Source organism: Cetorhinus maximus, chromosome 24, assembly GCF_964194155.1.
Source record: "Cetorhinus maximus chromosome 24, sCetMax3.hap1.1, whole genome shotgun sequence".
NCBI classification, from domain to species: domain Eukaryota; kingdom Metazoa; phylum Chordata; class Chondrichthyes; order Lamniformes; family Cetorhinidae; genus Cetorhinus; species Cetorhinus maximus.
Genome location: NC_135902.1, coordinates 14,995,249 through 15,017,808, shown reverse-complemented (window position 1 = coordinate 15,017,808; position 22,560 = coordinate 14,995,249). Strand labels below are relative to the sequence as shown.

At 40.4% G+C, this 22,560-nt stretch overlaps 1 protein-coding gene across 4 annotated transcripts in view; it reads right to left on the bottom strand.

Annotated features, from left to right (window-relative positions):
- LOC144699655 (myosin phosphatase Rho-interacting protein-like) overlaps positions 1-22,560 on the bottom strand; it is a 407,667-nt gene that overhangs the window by 250,662 nt on the left and 134,445 nt on the right. For all 4 annotated transcript variants that reach the window (XM_078570766.1, XM_078570764.1, XM_078570768.1 and 1 more), the window contains exon 4: positions 11,719-11,870. In XM_078570766.1, coding sequence (XP_078426892.1) covers positions 11,719-11,870 — 152 coding nt within the window. The remainder of the gene's footprint in view (positions 1-11,718; positions 11,871-22,560) is intronic.

Here is a 22,560-nt window from a genome sequence, read left to right as displayed (position 1 = left end):
GAGATAAAGTATTGGCATTTCTTTTATAAAACACCTTATCAATACAACCATATTCCATGCTCAAGCTGAGGGAGTTTATATGGTGCTATTTTCCTCAGACCATTAGAGACTTTGGAAGGCTCATTTAAAGCATTGATGTCCTTTTTCAGAATAACAGAATAGAACAAAGTACTCATTATTTGGCATTTATTTTATGCAAACACTGGTTAAGAAAATGCTGTCCACAAATTTTTAAAGATAGGTTCAAAAATAAAAAAAACTCTCCACATATAGGTCATTTCTCAATACGTACTGAATTGGTAACTTTATTGTTAATATTTCAACCTTTTCTAACTTAGGGAAAGCAATACAAAAATTTGTTTCATGCTCATCGACATATTAATGTTGGAATATACAAGTCTCCTATTTTGAGCTCCCAGTGTCAACATCAACATAGAAACAGTATAGGGTGCAATATTTGGCATACTGAGCATGTTTTGCTATTTTCTTACATCTCAATTCCCTACCTTTTTTTGCCACACTCAAGATCCTTACTTTCTTACCATCATGCATGGACTAGCTAAAATAATCCCTTTTATTTTGAATAATCTACCTCAGCCACAAGCTCAGGGCCTCATCCCCTATTGTACCAATGTGACAATTTTCCACCTTAGTTGGTTAGAAAGTCCAGAATTTTTCAGAGCCCCGTGGGGATGCAGAGGTGGAGCCAGAAGGGAAACACCCTCCCGCTCCAACCTCCATTTGCAGTACAACCTCGCACCGACCAGCCAATAAATGCAGGTGGGGTTGCCAACCACTTAGCTTCCAGAGGTGGATCTTTAGGCTGCAGCCACGTTGTCATCTGAGACGGAAGGAAATGCTGGCAGCATGTTTAAAGGAGTGCCAACATCCAAGCCCTGATTTAAACAGAGGCCTACAAGAATCTGATAGCCAGCGATCAGCACACCCCTCCCCTTCCCAAAATAAAAACAGCCTGCAACAACGCCTCCCAACAACCAACAGCCTGCAGCCACCCGCAATAGCCAGCTGCCATCTAACACATCATCATTCAAGAGACAGCAACCACCCACAGTCCTCACAAGGAAGGCGCGAAAAAAGCACTCGGGGCCACGGCAGAAGATAGATCTCGGGTGGCTCCACAGTTCAGTAACATCTCTCTGCATGTTCTTCTTCAGGGTATGTTGGGCAAGTCAGGAAGTCTTCTTTCCACAGGGACAGAAGGAGAAGACCATCCAACTAACTAAGCAAGCCTGGACAGAGGTTGCAGAAGAGGGATTGCCCAGAAAACCTGGCTGCAGTGCCTCAAGCAGGTCAAAGACCTTCTCCACTCTGCAAGGGAAAGTGACAATCCTCGGTTCCTTTGGGGAGGGCAAAAAAATGGATGCGTGAGGGTAGGGATGCTGAAGAGGAAGAATGCATCATCTTAGTGGCAATGGGTGAAGGCTGTAGTATCTCCTTGGAAAATAATGGTGGCAGCTCTGTCAAGGAATGTGAGCCGAGCAGTGTCGATCCCTGCAAGGTCACGCTAGAGTGGCCCAGTACCACAGGCACTGTAAAAGACATGTGAATCGATTAGTCGTCTTGTTTGTTTTAGCTAATCTTATTCTCCCATGTTGCAGCAGGAGGAAACTGCCCAGAACAATGGAGAGGGGGGTCCAGAATGATTGTGAAGTCTGAATGAACCCCATGACTGCTTACCTCCTCTGCGGCTTCCATCCAAGTTTGCTTGGTCAGACATGGTAGTCTCCTCCTTCCGTCCCTGAAAAAAAAAAGGACCTCCTGCTTTGCTTTGATCATTACCACCCTGACTCCTTTGGAGACAGAGGCTGTAGAGCTGGTAGGGTGCCAGGCCATTGATGACAGTGAGGCTGGAATTCAGTCACAGGAGGGTGAGTCACCTCATCAGCAGGCACAAGGGAAGACCCTCAGGGGAGCAGAAGGGATGGTGTTCATGTGTTCTCCAATAAATATACGAACATCTATGTGAACTGCAGCTAATTCTGTGGGCTGCTGTCTGGCGGGGCGAAAAAAAGCTGATCATTCGGTTTTCTCTCATGGTCAATCACAGGAACAGACAGCTGTTGTCTCTGGGGGATACTTATCCACCTTTAAAGAGGAGGGGGAGACTTCAGAGGGCAAAGCTGTCAGAGGCTGTGATGCCAAGGCCACTGACACTTGGAGGAGTGTGGGAGGCCAGGCCCATGCTGAGCCCCGGGCTGGTGACGTGTCTCTGGAGTTGTCTGTGAAGAGAAGATACTGGAAGTCCAGCAGGAGGTGAATCTGGCTGGACTTCCAGAGGGTATCCACACTGTGGCTCAGATAGTAGAGGAATTCATTGAGACCACAAGTGCTGTGATCTCCCTCTCAGCTGTGCGCATGGCCTCCTCCATCAATAGATTGGCGTCTCTCAATGAGAGCCACATCCAGCAGACCAGCTAATGGATGCTGGAGATACACACAGAGCTGCATTCCATCTCCTTGTCCATGAGCTTAAAGGAGCAGTGAGGGGGGAGTACCTAAAGCCTCTGCAGATCCTCACCCTTCTTTTCAGGTCATCAGAGTGTGTGCCCTACAAGGCAGGAGGAAGGTCTCAAGGGTCTCCTGTATAGTGGTGGTTTGCTGCGCTGCACAATCTGGCGCAGTGGGTATCCCTCGTCTGCAATTATCCAACCTTGCAGGCATGCAGGGTAAGAGAAAGCTATGGCAGGATCTGCTGGCAGTGCTCACAGACAAGTTGCACATTGAGGAAATTAAATCTCTTCCGATTAATGAAGGCCACTAACTGGCCTGTGGGAGCATTGACGGCCACATACATGCAGTCTAAGAGATGTTGCGCCTGGGGGGATCCAGCAATGGCGCTGCATCCTCGGGACCTCTTGGCCTGACTTCCCACATCAATTCGGAAATTGATGTACTGGTTAGCCCTCCTAACGAGAGCATCTGGCAATATCTTGATGCAGCGATGTCTACCTGATTGGGAAATGTCGTTCATGTCTCCAATAGGCTCCTGGAATGAACCTGAGGCACAGACGTTTGAGCCAAAGTGACCTTTTGAGAGCCACATGCATCAAATAACCACCAATATAACTGGAGTTCACCACCTCCGCTATCATAGGCACAGATTGGACACAGCAGCTTGGGACAGGCATAGACCTCAGCAACACTTTTACTGACATTTGGAGGTAACTTATTCTTTTTAGACCCTTTTTAGTATCTTTGTCTCAATGCTGCTGTCTCTGTGGTCTTCTGCCGCCTGCCCATCACCAGGCTGCCCCTGCAGGTAGCCAGGAGGTTGCTGCTGTCCTGATCATTCTTGCCCTCGCTGGAGGAAATCTCCAGGATGAATGATACCCATGCCACCTGAGCACTACCAGTCTGACCAATATACCCTTCCAGTTGGTGCTGCAGCTCTGCCCAGCCCAACCCCCTCTCAGGCCCCTCTCCAGTGAGCCCCTTGCCAGCAACAAGATCTCAAGTGGGCTCCAACCCCCCAAATCAATGGCTGTCATACTCTTTCTTGAGAAAGAAAGTAAAAAGTCTCACTGCACAGCAGCTAAATGCAGCAATACCCACAGCAGCCACCCCACTTTTGCCCTTTAAGAACTGCGTGGCCCCCATGCACTTATCGAAAAATTCAGGGCAGGGGTGCTGATTGCAGCCGTAAAATTGCCTTTCATTGTCTCCTTAACCATCTTAATTGCTCATCTTAAAATCGCAAGCAGTGTCCCCATGTGGTTTGCCACATTGAGCTTATAAAATTGCATCCCAGCATGATAATGTCAGAGTCTGTTCCTGCATCATTGAATCATATAGCAAGTTTGCTTCGCCAACCTTTTAGACAACACATCCCAGGTCATAACTTGCTGCATGAATAGAATTCTCATTCTCTCTCTGGTTCTTTTGCCAAATAATTTAAATCCATGTCCTCTGGTTATCGGCCATTCTGAAAGTGGAAACAGCTTCTCTCTGTCTACTCTAACAAAGTCCCCCAATTCTGTGCACCTCCAAATCTTTCTTTAATCTTCTCTACTCTAAGGAAAACAATTCCAACTTTACCACTCGCTCCACACAAGTCAAAATCCCCCATTCCAGATACAATTCTCACTAAGCCCATGGCATCCTTCCTAAAGTGTGGTGCCCTGAATGGGACACAATACTCCAGCTGAGGCTGAACAAGTAAAAGTTTAGCATAACCCCCCTTGCTTATATACACCATACCTCCATTCATAAAGCCAAGGAACTCGTAAGATATTTTTAAAGAGCGTTATCGACATCTTGCCACCTTCAAAAATGTAAGTCCCCCCAGACTGCTTTCTTAGGCTCCTTTTAAAATTATACCATTTAGTTTACAATGCCTCTTTGCCTCTCATCCTTCCTTACAAAATGCATAATTTTACTCGTTTATATTCCACTACTATCCTCCTCACTGCTTACTGCAAATCTGAACTACGTATCATCGTAAACTTTGAAATTACAGTTATTAATATATATCAATAAGAGCAATGATCCTAATACCGATGCCTGGAGGACACCACTGTAAATTCTCTCCAGTTTGGAAAACTGTTCATCATTCTGCTTTCTGTCTGCAAAAGAATTTTGTATCCATGCTACCACTATCCTTCAATCTCATGGGATTCAATGTTGAGAAACAACAACTGCACTACCCTCAAACCCTCTCTGTTAGTCCATCAAACTCAATCAAGTTTGTCAGACACAATTTGCAGTGCTGGCTGTCATTTATTAACCCAAGTTTTTCCCCCAAGTGGAAATTCATTTTGCCCCTAATTATTCTCCCTGTGAGTTTTCCTCCTATTGACAGTAGGCTGACTGGCCTGCAGTTAGCAGATTTATCCCTCTCCCACTTAAACAACGGATGCAAGATTTATAACATTCCGGTCTTCTGGAACCACATATATCCAAGCCATTCGCATATCCAAGCAAAATTAAAAAGATGATGATTAGATCTGCTATTTCCACATTTACTTCACCCAGTAAACTAAGATGCATCCCATCCAGATTTGGGTGAATCTTTTAAGTAACTCTTTTATATATTTTGATCATATTCAATTTCTCTGCTACCCCTCCTTTACTGTGACATTGGCAGCACACTCTAACAAAAAGTACTCACTCAGTACCTCAGCCATGGCTCATGCCCTCTGCCTCCACAAGATCTTTTTGCTCCCTAATCAGGCCCCACTCTTCCATTGACTATCCTTTTATACTTATACTTGTAAAATACTTGGGTTCCCTTTCATTACCAAGTAATCTTTTTTTATGCATTCTTTTTTGCCCCTCTTCCTTTTACCTCTGCACTCTATTCTGCTTGATCCTTTACCGTTTTATGAATCTGACATTTATCATAAACCTCCTTCTCTCATTTCCTTTTAATTTCTATATCTTTTGTCATCCTCATAGGAAAATGTCTAGGTGAAATCCTCTCTTAGAATGCATGTTTAATGTCCTTATTTTTGCTGTGACCTAATATCCACTGGGAACTAGGCCAAAGCTCGTTAAGTGAATTTCACATGGGATCCCAATAGTCAGAACAGGAGTATTTCATCTAATCGCCTGGAATGGATTTGAATTCAGCCACACTGGTGAAAGGATAGTTAATCTATTGCACCAACCAGACCCCTGTACAGAACAAGTAACTGAACTTACACTATGCAACTAACTCGAATTCAAAAGAACTTCTATGACATCATTGAATAATTCTTCACTTCTTGTAAATATCTAGGCTAGTGAGGGGAATACAAAGGCACATGGGTGAAGGTGGGAAATATGTAAGGAAGGAGTGGTTGATCTATTACGTTAGAAGGAAATTTAGGGTCCAGTTATCACAGAAAGGGGGTCATGCCAAGGCCACAAGAAAGAAGAGAACAATGTTTCAAATTTCTAACTAGCACTTTATTTTTAAAAACCTTTGTCAATCACGAAGACCAGAAAATGCTGAAAATACTCAGCAGGTCTAGCTGTATCTGACAAAAGTTAAATCAATCAACCTAAAACCTTAACTCTATTTCTCCCTCCACAGATGCTGCTGAATCTGCTGAGTTTTTCAAGAATTTTCTACTTTTATTTCAAATTCCAGCATCTGTAGTATTTTGCTTTTATATACATTTAGATAAGGCCATTTTATTTTAAGAGTTTTGCAACTTGCAGTAACACAAATTTTTAGACACACATTTCAAGCTACATCATTTACAGGGTCTTCCAGAATATTTATTTTTCACGGTAGCATTTTTAAAAAGCAAATATCAGTCTCTAATCACACATGGACACTTAACAATCAAAGTGACAAATCAATATTAATTTAGATGTAATGCAAACAAACTTTAAAAAGATTTTCACAATTTGGACACCAAAAATAAGAACTCAGCACAATTTGCTGATATGGTTCAAACCGGCATGAAGAACAAAAAAAATTAATATAGAATCTTATAAATTGGTAAATGGCAGGATTACCTGGGATAGTTAACACATTCTCTCTCTTTCTACGGGAAACCAGTAAGATGGGTAGTTGGAATTACCTATGGTTAATGACATCTCTGTGCTACAATGGGAAATCTAAATTACTCCCAATTTGGTGCTGCTGGTGGTTGGAAAGCCTTAAATCATTCGCTCTGTACAATAAAACATATCCAAACGTGCTCTGAAAATGACAGGCCAGAGCTGGTCAACCAAAATCTGAAAATCTTATCACATGGTACACATTTCCGTCCTAATAAAACATTCTCGACTGCTTCTCCACTTCTGCAACTGGTAAGATTAATTGATAGTTGCAAGATTAACTGATAGTTGTATGGTTAAAATCAATATAAAGCTACCACTTGAAGTGAAAGACAAACTCAAGACAAAGCATTGCTTGTTTGTTTATACTAGCCATTACAAGGCACACATATCTGCTTTAATAAGAGACGGATCTGAAGTAAGCCAATTAAAGATCAGCAATGAATGATGAATAAGGTTACGGTATATTAGGTAAACCGAAGTTGAGAAAAAGAATTTTAAAATAATATTTAGTATTAAAAATCCTGGTTAGTTTGGTTTGACAAGGATGTCATTTCAAATTGGTAACTTTTCAACTGAGTTAAATTCGACATCAATCTTGAAACTGTTTTGGTTGCGTTGCAAAGTCAAAAAAAAGAACAGCAAAATTTATTTATTGCAGCTATCATTTTAAAATCGCAAGTAAAATCCATGAATTAGGTGTACAGTTTCTTGAAGTGTACAGTTTCTCAACTGCATGCTGCCTGAACAGAGCTGGGAGCTTTAGCTTTGTGGGGTGGTTAACTAGACCAACAATTTAAACTTTGTTGGAGAGGGAGAAAGAGTAGAGCAGGGCAGCTTTCAAGGGAAAGTTTTTAATGTATACAGAATAAGCAGACAGAAAATGGATTGACAGTGGTTCAGCAGCACTAGATAGTAAAGAATAAACAAACACTAGGAAGGGAAAAACAGTCAAATGGAATCCAAATTTTAAGAAGTGTGTGTATAAATGCACAGGGGGCAAGCAACAAAATTGGGGAACTGAAAGTCATTTATTAAAATAGAAAAGCAACCACACATCAGCAGTAACTGAGACAAGGTTACAGCCAAGTCAGGATTGGAAATTAAATATTCCTGGGTTTAAAACTTACAGGAGAGGCAGGGGAAGCTGAAAGGGAGGTTGGATGGTTGTACTAATTAGAGATATCACTGCACCAGAGAGTTAGAATTTAAAATAAAAAAAGAGGTCCAAACAAAATCCCTTTGAATTGTGCTATAGTAAGATGTCAGTCACATTAGAAAGTGCATTGTAGATGGAACAGTGGAAAAAAAATGAAGGCATGTATTGACAAGGGTTTTAATTAAAAGAGGTTTTAATTATCCAAAAATAGACTTGGAAATATTTGTGACGAAAGAGGGTGTTTTTTCTGAGAGTACGATTCTAACAGTTTTCTCAATCATTCTTTTGCTATCCCAACAAGGAATAAAGCACTAGCTGACCTGGTTTTAGGTAACAAAGTAGAACAGATAGGTGGACTAAATATAAATGAGGTCCAGTGTAAGAATAGAACAAGAAACAGTAACAGTCAAGAACAAGAGTAACTGACTGAGCAAAAAAAAAAATTGAGTTTGTTCATGTTAAATGTAAGGGAAAATTGGCGAATAAGAGTTATACATCAATAACGACAAAATATTCAAAAGACATAAAATGTATTAAAATCAAGCACATTCCAATAAGGGGCAGGCTGCGATTTTGTGGATAGGAAGCTTAGATTAAATTTGAAACATGAAAGATAAGACAAATATATGAAAGCTTGAAAAAAAAAGGCAGGTTATAAAGGCTAAGGTTAGTATGAAATCAACAAATAACAAAAAATAATGAAAAGATTTTTCATAGGAACAGTATAGTCAAGGTAAGGATTGCACCACTATGAGATGAAGGCAAACTTGCAGTGGAGCATAAGGAAATTTAAGCCATGCTAAGCAAGTGCTTTGTCCAACTTTTTACATATGAGGAGAGTATTGGGATTGTATAACTACCAAAAGTGGTTGTGAAGCTGCTAGTGAAGGCCATTTGAAGAGAAATGGTAAAATAAAACACTGTCTCCTACCAACGCAAGATACCGATCTGCACACGCGCACCTGTCTGCACATGCACAGGAACCAATGACATCATTTGCAGGAGACACAGTGCCAGCAAAAACGTGACTGTGTTAAGAGCTTCCTCGCAGTGGTTCCACCATCAATAAAAACAAAGCTGTGGCATTTTGCAATGAGCATTTTTTCAGGTTTTTTATTAGTTTGTGTCAGCTCTCTAGTTGCCTGATGCAATTTTCCAAAAACTGTGTGCGGCATTTAAGTAGCCAGTTGATTTCTCAGATTTACATTACTTGAAATTAGCAAAACACATGAGAATAAAAGCTTGACAATGAAACAAGCAAAAGGGAAAAGGGTAAAATACAGAAAGAATAACCTCAATGACTGCAAATGAGCCCTGCTGCACATTGCCACCTATAAAGATAGTGGCCACTAACCTAGGTCTAGCATCAGCATGCAACTGCTCGTACACAGCATTGGCAGCAAACACAGCCAAAATAAAACACTCAGGCTTATGGCAGAGGAATCATAAACATGGTTGGTTTGACATTCAAGGATCCTGTGGGATGGTAGCAAAGAAATAGCTTAGGATCTGACCACAACTTTCCAAACTTCTATGAATAGGAAAAACATGCCAGAGGAAGTTATCAGCCAGTTAGTCTTACATCAGTAAGATAACAGTCTATAATACAGAATTAAATTAAGCATGGATAAACACAGCTCAGAGGGCCAGTCAGTATGAATTCTAAAAGGCAAGTCACGCTTAAGGAGCATTACAAGATAGTTCAAAGAAATAACAGAGGATGGATATAGTTTGTATAGTAGCTCTGTTAATGAAGGATGAGATTACAAACAGGAAAGAAGCCACTGATGGGGGTAATTTATAGGCCCCCTAACAGTAGCTACACCGTAGGACAGAGTATACGTCAAGAAATAATGTGGGGCTTGCAAGAATGGTATTGCAATAATCGTGGGGGGCTTCACATGGAATAATCTTCACATCAATTGGACAGTCAAAAATTGGCAATAGCAGCATGGAGGATGAGTTCATAAGAGTGTTTTCAGGAGAGTTTCTCAGAACCATACATTTTGGAACCCGGTTATTTTTGACCTGGTAATGTGCAATGAGACAAGATTAATTAGGATCCTCTAGACAAGAGTGATCATATGATAGAACTTCACTTCAGTTTGGGTGTGACAAACATGGGTCCATAACTACTGTCTTAAACTTAAATAAAGGCAATCACAAGGCTATAAAAATACAGTTAGCCAAAATGAACTAGGTAAATAGGAGGTTAAAAGGTAAGTTAGAGAAGCAGCGGCAAACGTTTCAGAAGATATTTCATAACTCTCAACAAAAAATATATTCCACTGAGGAAGAAAGACTCTACTAGCAAAGCCCATACCCTGGGAGTGAGAATGTTAATAGATGACCTGATAAAAAGGTCATTAAGTGCTCTAACAGAATAAATAGTAATTGATTTTTCCACTGGTCAATGAGACAGAACAAGGCAGTGCAAATTTTAAAGGATTAAAAAAAGATTAGCACAAATATTTTGAGAGGCTAATTATAATGTGGATATGCATATACCAAAACATGTTGAAGCAGTTCATAATTCTTTTAAGAATACAATTTGAAATGCTTGAAAAAAATGCACGAATATTAAAAAAGCATAGGATTAGACAAGTGCCACAAGCGGTGAAAAACTTCAACACATACGTAAAGACCAAATGCCCTATGTTTCTATGTTATGGTTCTTTTCCAGCCCCATCAAAGAAAAGTTCAATCACACTTATTCAGTCACCAGCTGACTTTGTAGGTGTCCTGTACAAAGATGGCATTGCATAATATGGCCTATATTCAAACCTTTGGCTACATTGTATTAGCTTCCACATGCACATCAACACTACCGCTCTGTATCATTTATCCATCCAGGCTATTACTACCCTAAGCAATATTAAACTCAAACCACTAAAAATTTTTCTCAGTTTAACCTTCACAAAACCCAAGCCAGATGAACTCGATTCTAAAGAGAAACCCACTTTTCTCTCCACAGATGTTGCCTGACCTGCTGAGTACTTCTAACATTTTTTTATTTCAGATTTCCAGCAACTCCTACTTGAACCTGAAGTAAATGAAGGTGTGGAACCTTGCCTTTCTGCTTGACCTCGAGCTCAGTTTCATTCTCCAAATCCGATTCATTAACAAGGCCCATTTTTGGTCACCTCTTCCCCTTTTTCTCCTTTCCATTTCTACCCTAAACCATCTTAAATGCCTCCAGGCTCTATTTCACTACCACTTGCCATCCTCATGCCTCAAGCCACCACATTGATTCAAATATCATATATATTCTACTCTTTAGCTCCAGGTTTCAAGCCACCGATGCAGGTATTGCAAAAGGAGAGCTGTTTGAGGGATGGGCTATATTGAGGGCTTAAGAAAAAAATGAGCTGAATGATAGAAGCAAGACGGCAGATGAAAGACACTGATGTCAATGTGAGTTGCAGGCCCAAAGGAAGGAAATTATGGATAGAGATTTATATTCCCACCAGAGACAAGGGAGAGCCTGGAGAGCAGCAGAAGGACATGTCTGCTGAAAACAAAGGTGGCATGATTGGAAATAGCACTTAACCATATTCCATCCATGGAAATGACACGGTATCAAATTAAAACAAGGTTAGGAAGAACAGATACGAGGAGCAGCTTGTTTATGGGTAGAAAGATTGAGGGTTAATACATGGATGTCTGATTCTAACAAGGTCACTAAAAAGATTGGAGCACCATCAGTGCAGCAACAAAATTACAACTTTACATTTAAGCTTTCCAGGTTTGTTGTTTGATTTAAAAAAATCATTTTTGCTGAACTGAATTTTAGCAAGAACTGTCGATTTTTCTTTAAAGTTACAGCCATACCTTTAGAAAATGCTCAAATTAAGTTTGTGGTCATCTTCCTCATGACTTATGTTAAGTCTGAAGTTACCCTGGGGCAATGTTGGGCATAAATATCTTGTTAGCAGTTTGTTGTAGGTAAACATGCACTTTTGTTCAGTTTCAGCCTTCCTTCTAGAAACTGAAAGGCTAACTTTAATGAAACATAAAATTAATCTAAAATTCAGAACACTCTCACTCACCCATTAATTATTTCTTTGGATTCTCCACGAATGAAGAATTCACGTTCAGGGGTTATAATACAGAGCGCATTCTTCTGACCAGTCTTGGGTTCAGCATCAATGACATCTGTGCATTGGTTCATGTTGACTGTCCCTTGTGGCAGGGTACTTGGCTGAAAGAGAAGACAGAAGAAAAATCATGGAAGACAGCAATACTATTCAGCATTCAACACTCAATGCCTGTAATAGCAATATTTCCTAACAAAGTCATTAGATGTAGCTTATTATTTGGTGAAAAGAATTAGTACAAATATATATATATTTTTTTTAACGGGTCTTTGAAAATTAATATATTGTACAGATTATAAAATGGTTACAATGCAAGCACATGCAGGTTTTTTTTACATTTCATTAAATGATTATAACAGTGTGAAATGGCAATCCCAACAGTTCTGGAAAAATAAACGTGCTTAACATGAGAGGAATCTTAATTTGCAACATTCTGTTGAATAATTAAGCTAATCAAATTAGTACACTGCCATAGTTTAAAAATGCTTTATTTTTATGGGAAGGGCGCTAAGATATGCATTTCCCCACCACTCTCCAGTGGTTTAGCCACCTCCTAGGCTACTTCTTGGCTTCAACCAAAACCATCAGAAAATGCCACGCATCACCTAAGGCATGCACCCTTCTGTTTTCTCCCTATCCTTTTGGGTGTGGCTGCAACTTCAGCTGTGCAGGCAGAGAATCAAGCAGAATGAAAGACTTAGACCTGCATCTGTCCCTGCTTTGTGCCACCCAACACTCAATGCCACTGTACTGCACAGTTCCAGGCTCCTTTTCATTCACAAGAAATCAAGGTTTCTGCCATTCTTACAATTCTTTGAAGGCTGTATTGTGAAGAATGTTCTCTACATTTGTCTTCCCCACAAAACTCTTATTGTATTATGACAGGCAGGTGAAAGGGTTTCTTTTCCCACATGGTTGCTTAGAAATCAATTTAAAAAATGCAAGTAGTAACCAGATCAGGATTCTTAACTTTTCCTTTCCCAATAAACTTTGCAGAAAAATACTACGAAGGTTTCAGCTTTCTAACAGCTATTCCAATAAGCAATATAGCTTGTTTTATCAGAGAGCATAAATATATCAGATTTACTTTGTAAAGTTATCACATGGCTTGTTTAATATTGGTATCAATGCATTATAGGAAAACTTGTGAAAAGAATACTGGCTTCATCAAGTACAATAGACTTGTGTTATACTGCCAATTCATTCCCTCAAATTGTTCCCATTCTATAATGACCAGTACTTTAGTATGATACAGCTCAAAATGTTCTCTCCAGAACCAACAGCTTTATTAAAAATATATATAAAACTGTACTGCGGGCATGGTGTGAAACTTTCACATGCCTGATTACCATGTTAAGAAATGTTAACTGGGGAAAATGCATCACCAGTCTCAGACCATCCCCATTACATTTCACCGAAATCCCATTGATGTTACAATTTTAAATAAGATAAGACAGTTGCCCTAAAATGGTACTTCCCCACCACTCAGTCTGGAACCTACAGGTACCAGACCATGCAAAAAGTGTGAATTATGTGGTGTTATCAAGGCTGTATGGTCTGAACAGTTCTGTATATCTGAATGACTGTTCACTAGTACAAATTCACGAATTATGAACTTATTGCTAACATAGCCAAATAAATAGCTACCACCACAGCAGCTTGAGGAAATCATGAAAAGAAAACAGAAGTTTGCAACCTAAGCCTTTTAAATCATCATGCATTCAGCAACAGTGAAGAATGTTCCCTGGTTCATGCACTGCCTACATTTAAAACAGATTCTAGATTTTTAACTGTATCAGCTAAAATTCAGCGTACAGGAAAGTTAGATTTTAAAATTCAGTCATTTTGAAATTAAGTATTGCATTAATCTTGCAATTTCACTCTGCTTTGGTGCGCTGGGGGAGGCAGGCAAGGAAGGAAAAGTAGTAAAATCCTTCTGAAAATGAGTAAACATCAAAAACTACTTGCATCAAAATCTACCACTGATACAGATTTTTACTCGTCTCTTGCTCCTCTTCTTCCAGAGGGCAACTAGGCTGCTTAGAAATATGACCTGAATTTCCCACCATATCATCTCTCCACAATCCTGCACTTCAAGCAACAACACTCACACATAAAAGATGGAACTATGACTTCCATTTTTAATTTACGGAATATAACAAAACAGATAATATCACCACCGTCAACACCCCTTTAACCTTTTGTTTATGACATCTTTGGCAATCTCTCCTTTGCCTCCACCTATCACTGGCCCTCTATCCAGCTTCAACTGTCCAACTCCCCTTAAGCAGCTTATATTTCACCACATTTCTATTTCTCTCTAGCCCTGAAGTGTCATACGGGCTCGAAACGTTAACTCACTACACTCTGTTGGTCAATAAAGGTTAGAAGCTGAAAACAAAAAACTTGAAGTTGGCTCCTTCAAACTGTGATCTATGCAGTCCTTCATGAAACAAATTACAATTTCAAGAAAAATAGTAGTTTGGTAATACAGAACCTGATATTGCTATAAAAAAAAGACTTTTTTGTCGAAGCTTCTCATCTTGCACTCATCAGGACAATTTGCAAGAAAATACTAATGTCAGGGGAAACAACATACTTACATTGTGTGAGAAGAGAGTGCTGACTGGTTGGCAAGTGAACTCTGATTGGTAGGTATTCCCATGGAGAATGCACCAGTTGATTATGATTGACAGCAGTTCTGCCAAGCATTGTTTGAAATTTAAACCGACAGCTTAACTCTGATTAGTTAAGACATTGCCCCGGGGGATGAACCAGCAAATGACCGTCACTTAATTTGTTTAGCTGAAACAGGCGTAATGGGTGTACATGTTCTTTGTCTGCAAAGAACAGGGCCCTGTGTATAAATATATGTAGCTTCCAGTACATGCAAATGCGCCATTCTGTGAGCCCGACTGAATCTTAAAATTGTTCGCCAGCGTAATTCTTAACAGAGGATTATTTAGCAAATATTGTCCAATTGCGGAATCACATCTGATGTTGGACACTATTGCTTTGAGTTTTTCAAGCACAGACTGGTTGGTTACGGTCCATACCTTGCCTGTTGTGAGCAGCGGAAGGGACATGCTATTTGATGCAATCCGCCAGTCTTTGGGACATACACATACCTGGCATCACACCAGCACTGAAAATTCATACACCACATTACTCATTTGTTGGACAGGCAGAATGCCTTTTTGGCTTCCTGTTAGTGGCGAATACCACTCGTGTTGTTACTGCATAGTAGTAGCATGAAACAGCTAGCTTCATCTGTTGCTCAAATCTTTGAGATACCTTGCCCTTCCAGGGTAATCAGAGATAGACTGGGCACTTTTCAGGGCCAAAAGTGATGGCCTTGGACCCATTTGTGAGTTTGCACGATATACAGTGCAAAATGACCAGGGTAGCCACTATCCTGCAGGATGTCTTTGATGTGCCCTATTTCAGCATCAAGCTTGCATGGTAAGAAAATGGCTTGGGCCCTATTCACAAGGCCAATATTGTAGCACGTGGAGCTCTTACAGTCTATTTGCTCACCATGCAATCTTGATGCTGAAATAGAGCGCATCAAAGATAATCAGGATAATGGCTACCCTGATCAGATCATTTCACACTGTATTTTGCACAAACTCATGAACAGGCCTAGGGCTATCACTTTCGGCCCTGAAAAGTTCCCAGTCTACCTCAGATTATCCTGGAAGGGAAGGTATCTCAAAACAGGTGAAGCTAGCTGTTTCACGCTGCTACAATGCAGTAGCAACAAAAGTGGTATTCGCCATTTACAAGATGCTGCCATCAAGCCAAAAAAGTGTTCTGCCTATCATACAAATGAGTAATGAGGTGCATGAATTTCAGTGCCAGTATGATGCTAGGTAGTAGGCTGTTCCTCCCAAAGACTGGCAGATCATATCAAACTGTATGTCCCTTGCACTGTTTGCAATGGGAAAGGTACAGACTGTACCCAACCAGCCCATGCTTGCAAACCTCAAAAGTGCCCAATACCAGATGTGATTCTGCAATTGGACAACATTTCCTAAATAATCCTCAGTGTGCTAAGAATTACGCTGACAACCAATTTAAGATCATCAGTCAGGTTCGCAGTCCAGCACGTGTGTGTGTACTGGAAGCTACATATATTAATACACAGGGCTCTGCTCTTTGCAGACAGAAAGAACATGTACACACATTGCACAGGTTTCAGCTAAACAAAATAAGGTGGATCATTCGAGGACAATATCCTGACCAGAGTGAAGCTGCCTGGTTTAAATTTCAAACAATGATTGGCAGTTAACTGTCAGTCACAGTCAACTGGTGCATTCTTCATGGTAATACCTCTACCAGAGTCCACTTGCCAACCAATCAGCACTCCCTTCTGATACAGTATAAACATGTATTTCCCCGACACAGGTAATTTCTTACGAATAGGCCTGATGAGTGCAAGACCTAAAGCTCTGAAAAGAAGTTTTCTTTTCAGCAATATTCTAGAAAAATGGGAGAACACAGTTTCATTTCTTTTCCACACAATTTTAAATCCAACGGTAGACTGTGCACATATCTTTATCTTACGTGGGATCATATTAATCCATATCTCGATCCCCAAGTACTGTACTGGCACAAGCCTCAATAACACAGCAGGCAAGCAATAAGCTAGGTATAGGATCATGAAGACTTTATAGTGTTTTAATTCAAACTCAAAATTAAAATTACAGATTACAGGAAGCATGTTGTTTAGTTTTCCCAAAAGCAATAAAGCTGCTCTATATATAGATCATTCAACAACTGTGAGGAGGGCTTATATCCACGAGTGAAATGCAACAGAAATTGGGTCAGCTGCTTGCAAAAATGGTCAACCCCCTCAGATTTCCATTTGTCTGGAAATCTGGAGAACACTTTTTTCTCAAAAGACATGGCTTATAAGGCACCAGTGGCAAGTCCCAAAGGGATCCTGACATTGCAGGGCTTCACACAATATTGAAAAGATAGTGCAAAGCTTCAGAAATGCTGCAATCTATTTCTTCATTTTTAACAAAGGAATGGATTTCTGTTAAGGTGACTAACACCAAACCAGTCAATTACCACCCCACTAAATATAGGACTCCTCAGTTTCACCTTACAACATTTTAAAACACTAATGTATAAAATGTTTGTTTACTTAACAGCTAGTCATGACACATCACCCTAATTCTTTAAACACCGATAACAAAAGTTACACAAATACAGTAATCCTTTAGCCCATTGAACAAATGGGAGGTTCACAGAGTTAAAATTAATGACATGACCAAAATTTTACGCAGTTATTTGAACAAAACAATCTTGATCAAAATGAAATTTGTTTATTCCCTTATTAAATTGTTGATTCCCACTGAGGTCTTCTTCTTAGGCAGTCCCTCAGGGTCGAGGTGACTTGCTTCCACTCCAGTTGGATGGGTTACTACCTCCCACCTCTTGACCTGTGCATTCTCCCAAAGTCTCTCAATGTGTTCAGCGCCTTCCCAAATAAACCATCTCCAATTTGGTCAGTCACAAGCCAGGGATTCCCATGAGTCAGTAGGGATATTTGATCTCTTCACAATGTTTAAGGCCATCTCTAAAAGCACTTTGCTATCCTCCTGGGAGTCTCTTGCTGCAACCAATATAACAGTTGCTTCAGGAGTCTGGTGTCAGGCATACAAATGATATGCCCTGCACGGCTCAGTTAGCTTTTAGTGATGAACACCCCGCTGCTGGGCATGTTGACTTTGGAATGGAACCTGCTGTTGGACCGTCTTTCTCGCCACAGGATTAGTGTACAACAGGTCTTTAGTATATAATCCAGATGGATATTCCCCATGTGACAGCGAGTGTCAGCGTACTACTTGACTAGGACCATCACAACTGAACTGGATTCCATAATAATCTTGTGCCTATAAAAATTAATTTTCCAGCAAGTCGTTGGATAACAATCAGGAGCACGAACCTTCAGTGATGATATTTTTTCCTGTCCTGGGATACTGTAGCTAATTGTAGTTTCCCAACTTAACGATTATTAAGATTTGTTAACCCAGGGCAAACTGTGAATTGAACCAAGAATCTTCCTGACCTGCATGACGCAGCAGCACCATGATTCAAAAATAATCTACTGTGGTCTTGGTGGCTTTATCAAAGTTAAACAGACTACTGCAGAGCTTGAACGGAAACCCGCCAGTGTAACATCTATGGTCCCAAAACCTAGTTAACAGCACTCTACACAGATTCAGATGGGGAAGACCCTAGTTGAGGAAGTGACAACCAAAGTGGACTGCAGTTTGACAAAAGGTTTTCAATAAAGTTCCACACAAAAAGCTGCAAGGATTCAAGTTAAAGCTGACTATGAAACTATCTGAATGGCATGAAATAAAGGATAACTTTTTTTGCAGGAAGAGAATGCCAGAGTAGGGTGCCCAGAGTTCAGTTGCTGAGACTAACATGGTTTCTAATTTATATAAATTAACTGGATTCAGAAACTCTGCAAATCGATCAAATTTGCAAACTGTATCAAACTAAGACTGCCAGTGGAATTGGAAAGGGCAGGTCAGGAATTACAGAATAAGTTGGACATGATTTATAACTGACTAGAGAAATGGGAAATGAAATTTAATACAGACAATGCAAAGTTTTACATCTGTGAAGAAAACTAGATACCACATACACAGCAAGGAGATAAGGGATGGAATTTAACCTACCTAAATGGGTGCAAAATGAGGTGGTAACAGCCTCAAAATAGGCTTCTTGCCCCATTTACCTTGACTTTCACAGGGGCCTACTTCTGAAGTGACAAAGCGCCTTTTTTTTTAAAACAGGCTGTGGGCCCTTTTTAATATGCAAATCAGGGTGCCACAACATACAAAGGACTATATTGCTTTTCGGATATAAGTGACCAGAGCACGCACAGTTTCAATGATATTAGAGCAAAAGCAGCCCTAGAAAGACAAGTTTTAAACTTTGTGGAGCCCAGAGGACTATTACTCTGGGCCAATTCTGCAAACCACTGCCAGCCCAGGCTTGCCTTTCTTAGCCTCACACCTCTTGCCCTCTCTCTCAGGACCTACCTACTCTTGCTACCAGCCAGCTTTCCTGTGTCCAAACCAGCTCGCATTTGGTGTCTACAATGGTGTCAGATCCAATGAGGCCTGGGTCTCAGAAATAATGGCTGCCTATTTGTCATTAGAATGGGCAGCCAGCAGGTACACGTCACTGGTTATACACTCAAAAATCAAAATCTGGCCTTGAGCCAAAGGCTCAGGTTTTTTTTAAACCTGCCCAAACAATGCAGAGCAGTACACAACAAAGCCAACCAGTGGTGAACTACACAGCCAAAACAATTGACTATAAATTGTAGGATGTAATAATCGAACTCTACAGTATTCTACATCATATCACACCTCAAATACTGTATCCAACTTTCATAGTCAAGAAACAGGGGATAACATCCAAGCACTGGAGACAGTCTCATGCCTGTTCTCTGCACTGTCAGTCACACTTAGACTCACGCTTCTCCCATTTCTATCCAACATCCCACTGTAATCACTACAAAAGTGCAATGCACCCAGTTCTCTATCTTCTGCCCTAATTGCCACCCAAAGGCCCCTTTTTACAGAACTAAAGAGCTGGCACCATTTTTCTATAAATGGAAAATGGATCAAGCAGCACAGCAAACATGGTGAGGACAAAGTCAGAATCACAGCATCAGAAGCAGCTCAGACTCAGTTATTAAACATTCTTGGGTGTATTCATTGTGTATATTTAGTGAGTACATATGTGAGCTGAAGCAAGTAAACCCCAGATGGTATGCAATGGGATTTCAAAAAAGTAAAATCTTCCATGGGTAATACTGGGGCTGATGTGAATGAGAAACAATGTCAAAGGAGATGAACTCGTTCTGAATGAATAAGATCAAACTGACAGTAATGCAATACCAGCTGCCATACTTTCATTTAATTACTCAATGGCAATTCAATTCGTCGGACAGTTAAGCAATGCAATAATAAAATATTTGCATAAGAACAAAATCACAATACACAAATAGTATAAAATTTCAAATGCTAATCACAAGTTTTATTTGTAATAACAACACTTTGAAACAATTTTAGGAAGTTCAGATGCAATTTTTAACATGACATCAATGTAGATTTCTAAGGTAATTTTTGTTGACAGACCACGGTGACCTAGATATTTCACTTCCAACAAAGGGATAAAAATGAACATTTCCTCTTAAAAGCAAATTGAATTCAAAATGTTATTTTGTATAAATGAACCAACTTGTGCAAAATAATTCCTCATTGCACAAGGACTGAAATCTTTAAAATTAATAGCTTGTGTTAGTTTTAAAAAATTACAAATTAAAAGTCAGGTGCTTTGAAATGCTTTATTTCAGTGGGTTACTAAAAAGCAGTAATTTTGATGTGTGTGGTGCACCACATATAACTACACAACACACAAACATCAATTACCACATTAAAAGTCTTCTTTACATATACTGTAAATGTTACACTACTTTCCATGACAGACATTATCTCCCTTGTTTTAAACTTACCATGTTTGATCTCCAAGGCAGGTAGTCTATTTTGGAGACCTCCTAGGATTGTTTTCAGCCTATGCGACATTGTTGGCAACAGCTGGCAGAGGGGGTGAAGAGCATGAGGGAACTCCCACAAGGCCTAGCTCTAATTTTAGGACTGAACCCTCTTGTTCTGGATTCATCAAAGGAAATAGCTGATTTGCATCTGCCCCATCAACTTTTAAACACCACAATTGCATTACTACTCAACTTTGAAACTTAAGGGAATATAAACACAAGTTTCTCAACCCATCCTCAATTTAACGCAAGTATCATTCTTGGGGAATCTGTGCTGCACTTTAAGTCAAGAGATTTTTCCCAAGGGTGAGGTGCCCAAAAACTGAATGCAGCAGTCCAGATGAAGTCTGGCCAAGGCTCTACAACTGAAGCAAAACGTCCTCACTTTTGTATTCCAACTCTGAGGTAAATGCAAATATTCCATTGGCCTTTGTGATTACGTGAAACCTTATAAAACCCCACACACATTTCTCGTTCTACCTTTTAATGATTCATTAAACTAGGTTCGTTTTGAGGTTATAGCATTCATATGCACATTTGGGGTTAGATAAAGCCATCAAAAATTGTCCAACATTAACTATAATAGCCATTAAATGTTTCGCAATACAAGGTCGGGCAAAATTTCCACCTTGAAGGCCTGGAACTGTTTCACCTTCTTTAAGATTCACAGTGTACAAAACAAAAATAAAAACTTTTAAGGTATCTAGCTTAAATGAGGTGGTCTTGTGGTGAAGTGTCTACGTCTGAGCCAGAAGCTCCAAGTTTGAGCCTCACTTCAGGACATCATAGCCACAGGAAGTGCATTCATAATGTAGTCAAACAAGTTAATTTTTAACCCACTAATCCTACCAACACACCTATAGCAGGCGGTAAGAACAGCCATGCTTGATGCAGAGCCTCTGGCTTCAGGCTAATTACCTGTTCCAAGAGAAACAAACTATGAAAAACAGGCATAAGCATGTGCTTTGTCTGCCTCATGCATCCCTAGACACACGAAGTCTTTAAGCCTATCTAGCTTAGTTGGGGTGGGTGGGGGCTGCAATTGTTGTTGGAACGTCACTAGTACACCAAACTTTAACAATTAACTGTCCATTCAACTATGACCTAGGATAGTGAAGAGACAAAGTCCCATCTTATTAGGGCCTTCTTCTGTGATTCTTCTTTGTAAATTCTTCTGTGAATTAAGCTGAGATATTCATAACAAAAAAAAAATAGCTGGAAAAACTCAGCAGGTCTGACAGCATCTGAGGAGAGGGATACAGTTGACGTTTCGAGTCCGTATGACCCTTCATCAGAACTAAGACATATGGAAATAAGATGAAATATAAGCTGGTAGAAGGGGGTGGGACAGGAAAGCTCGGTAGGGGGCCAGTGATAGGTGGAGGCCAAGAAGACACTGCCAAAGATGTCATAGTCAAAAGGACAAAGGGGTGTTGACGGTGGTGATATTATCTAAAGGATATGCTAATAGGAACATTAAGGGAAGCAAGTTAGGTGGCCCTCGTGCAGGTGAGGTGAGGGGAAGGGATTGAAATGGGCTAAAAGGTGGAGATGAAATAATAGATCGAAATAAATTTTAAAATAGGAGGGAAAAGAAAAAAATATAGTTGTAAAAAAAATTGTTATTGGAAAAAGGGGGATCAGAAAGGGGGTGGGGATGGAGGAGAGTGTTCATGATCAAAAATTGTTGAACTCAATATTAAGTCCGGAAGACTGTAAAGTGCCTAGTTGGAAGGTGAGATGATGTTCCTCCAGTTTGCGTTGAGCTTCATTGGAACATTGCAGCAGGCCAAGGATGGACATGTGGGCATGAGAGCAAGGTGGAGTGTTGAAATGGCAAGCGACAGGGAGGTCTGGGTCATGCTTGCAGACAGACAGAAGGTGTTCTGCAAAGCGGTCACCCAGTCTGCGTTTGGTCTCTCCAATGTAGAGGAGACTGCATTGGGAGCAGCGAATACAGTAGACTAAATTGAGGGAAGTGCAAGTGAAGCGCTGCTTCACTTGAAAGGAGTGTTTGGGCCCTTGGACGGTGAGGACAAGGGGAAGTAAAGGGGTAGGTATTGCACCTTCTGCGGTTGCATGGGAAGGTACTGTGGGAGGGGGTTGAGGTGTAGGGGGTGATGGAGGAGTGGACCAGGGTGTCCTGGAGGGAACGATCCCTGCGGAAAGCCACCAAGGGGGTGAAGGGAAGATGTGTTTGG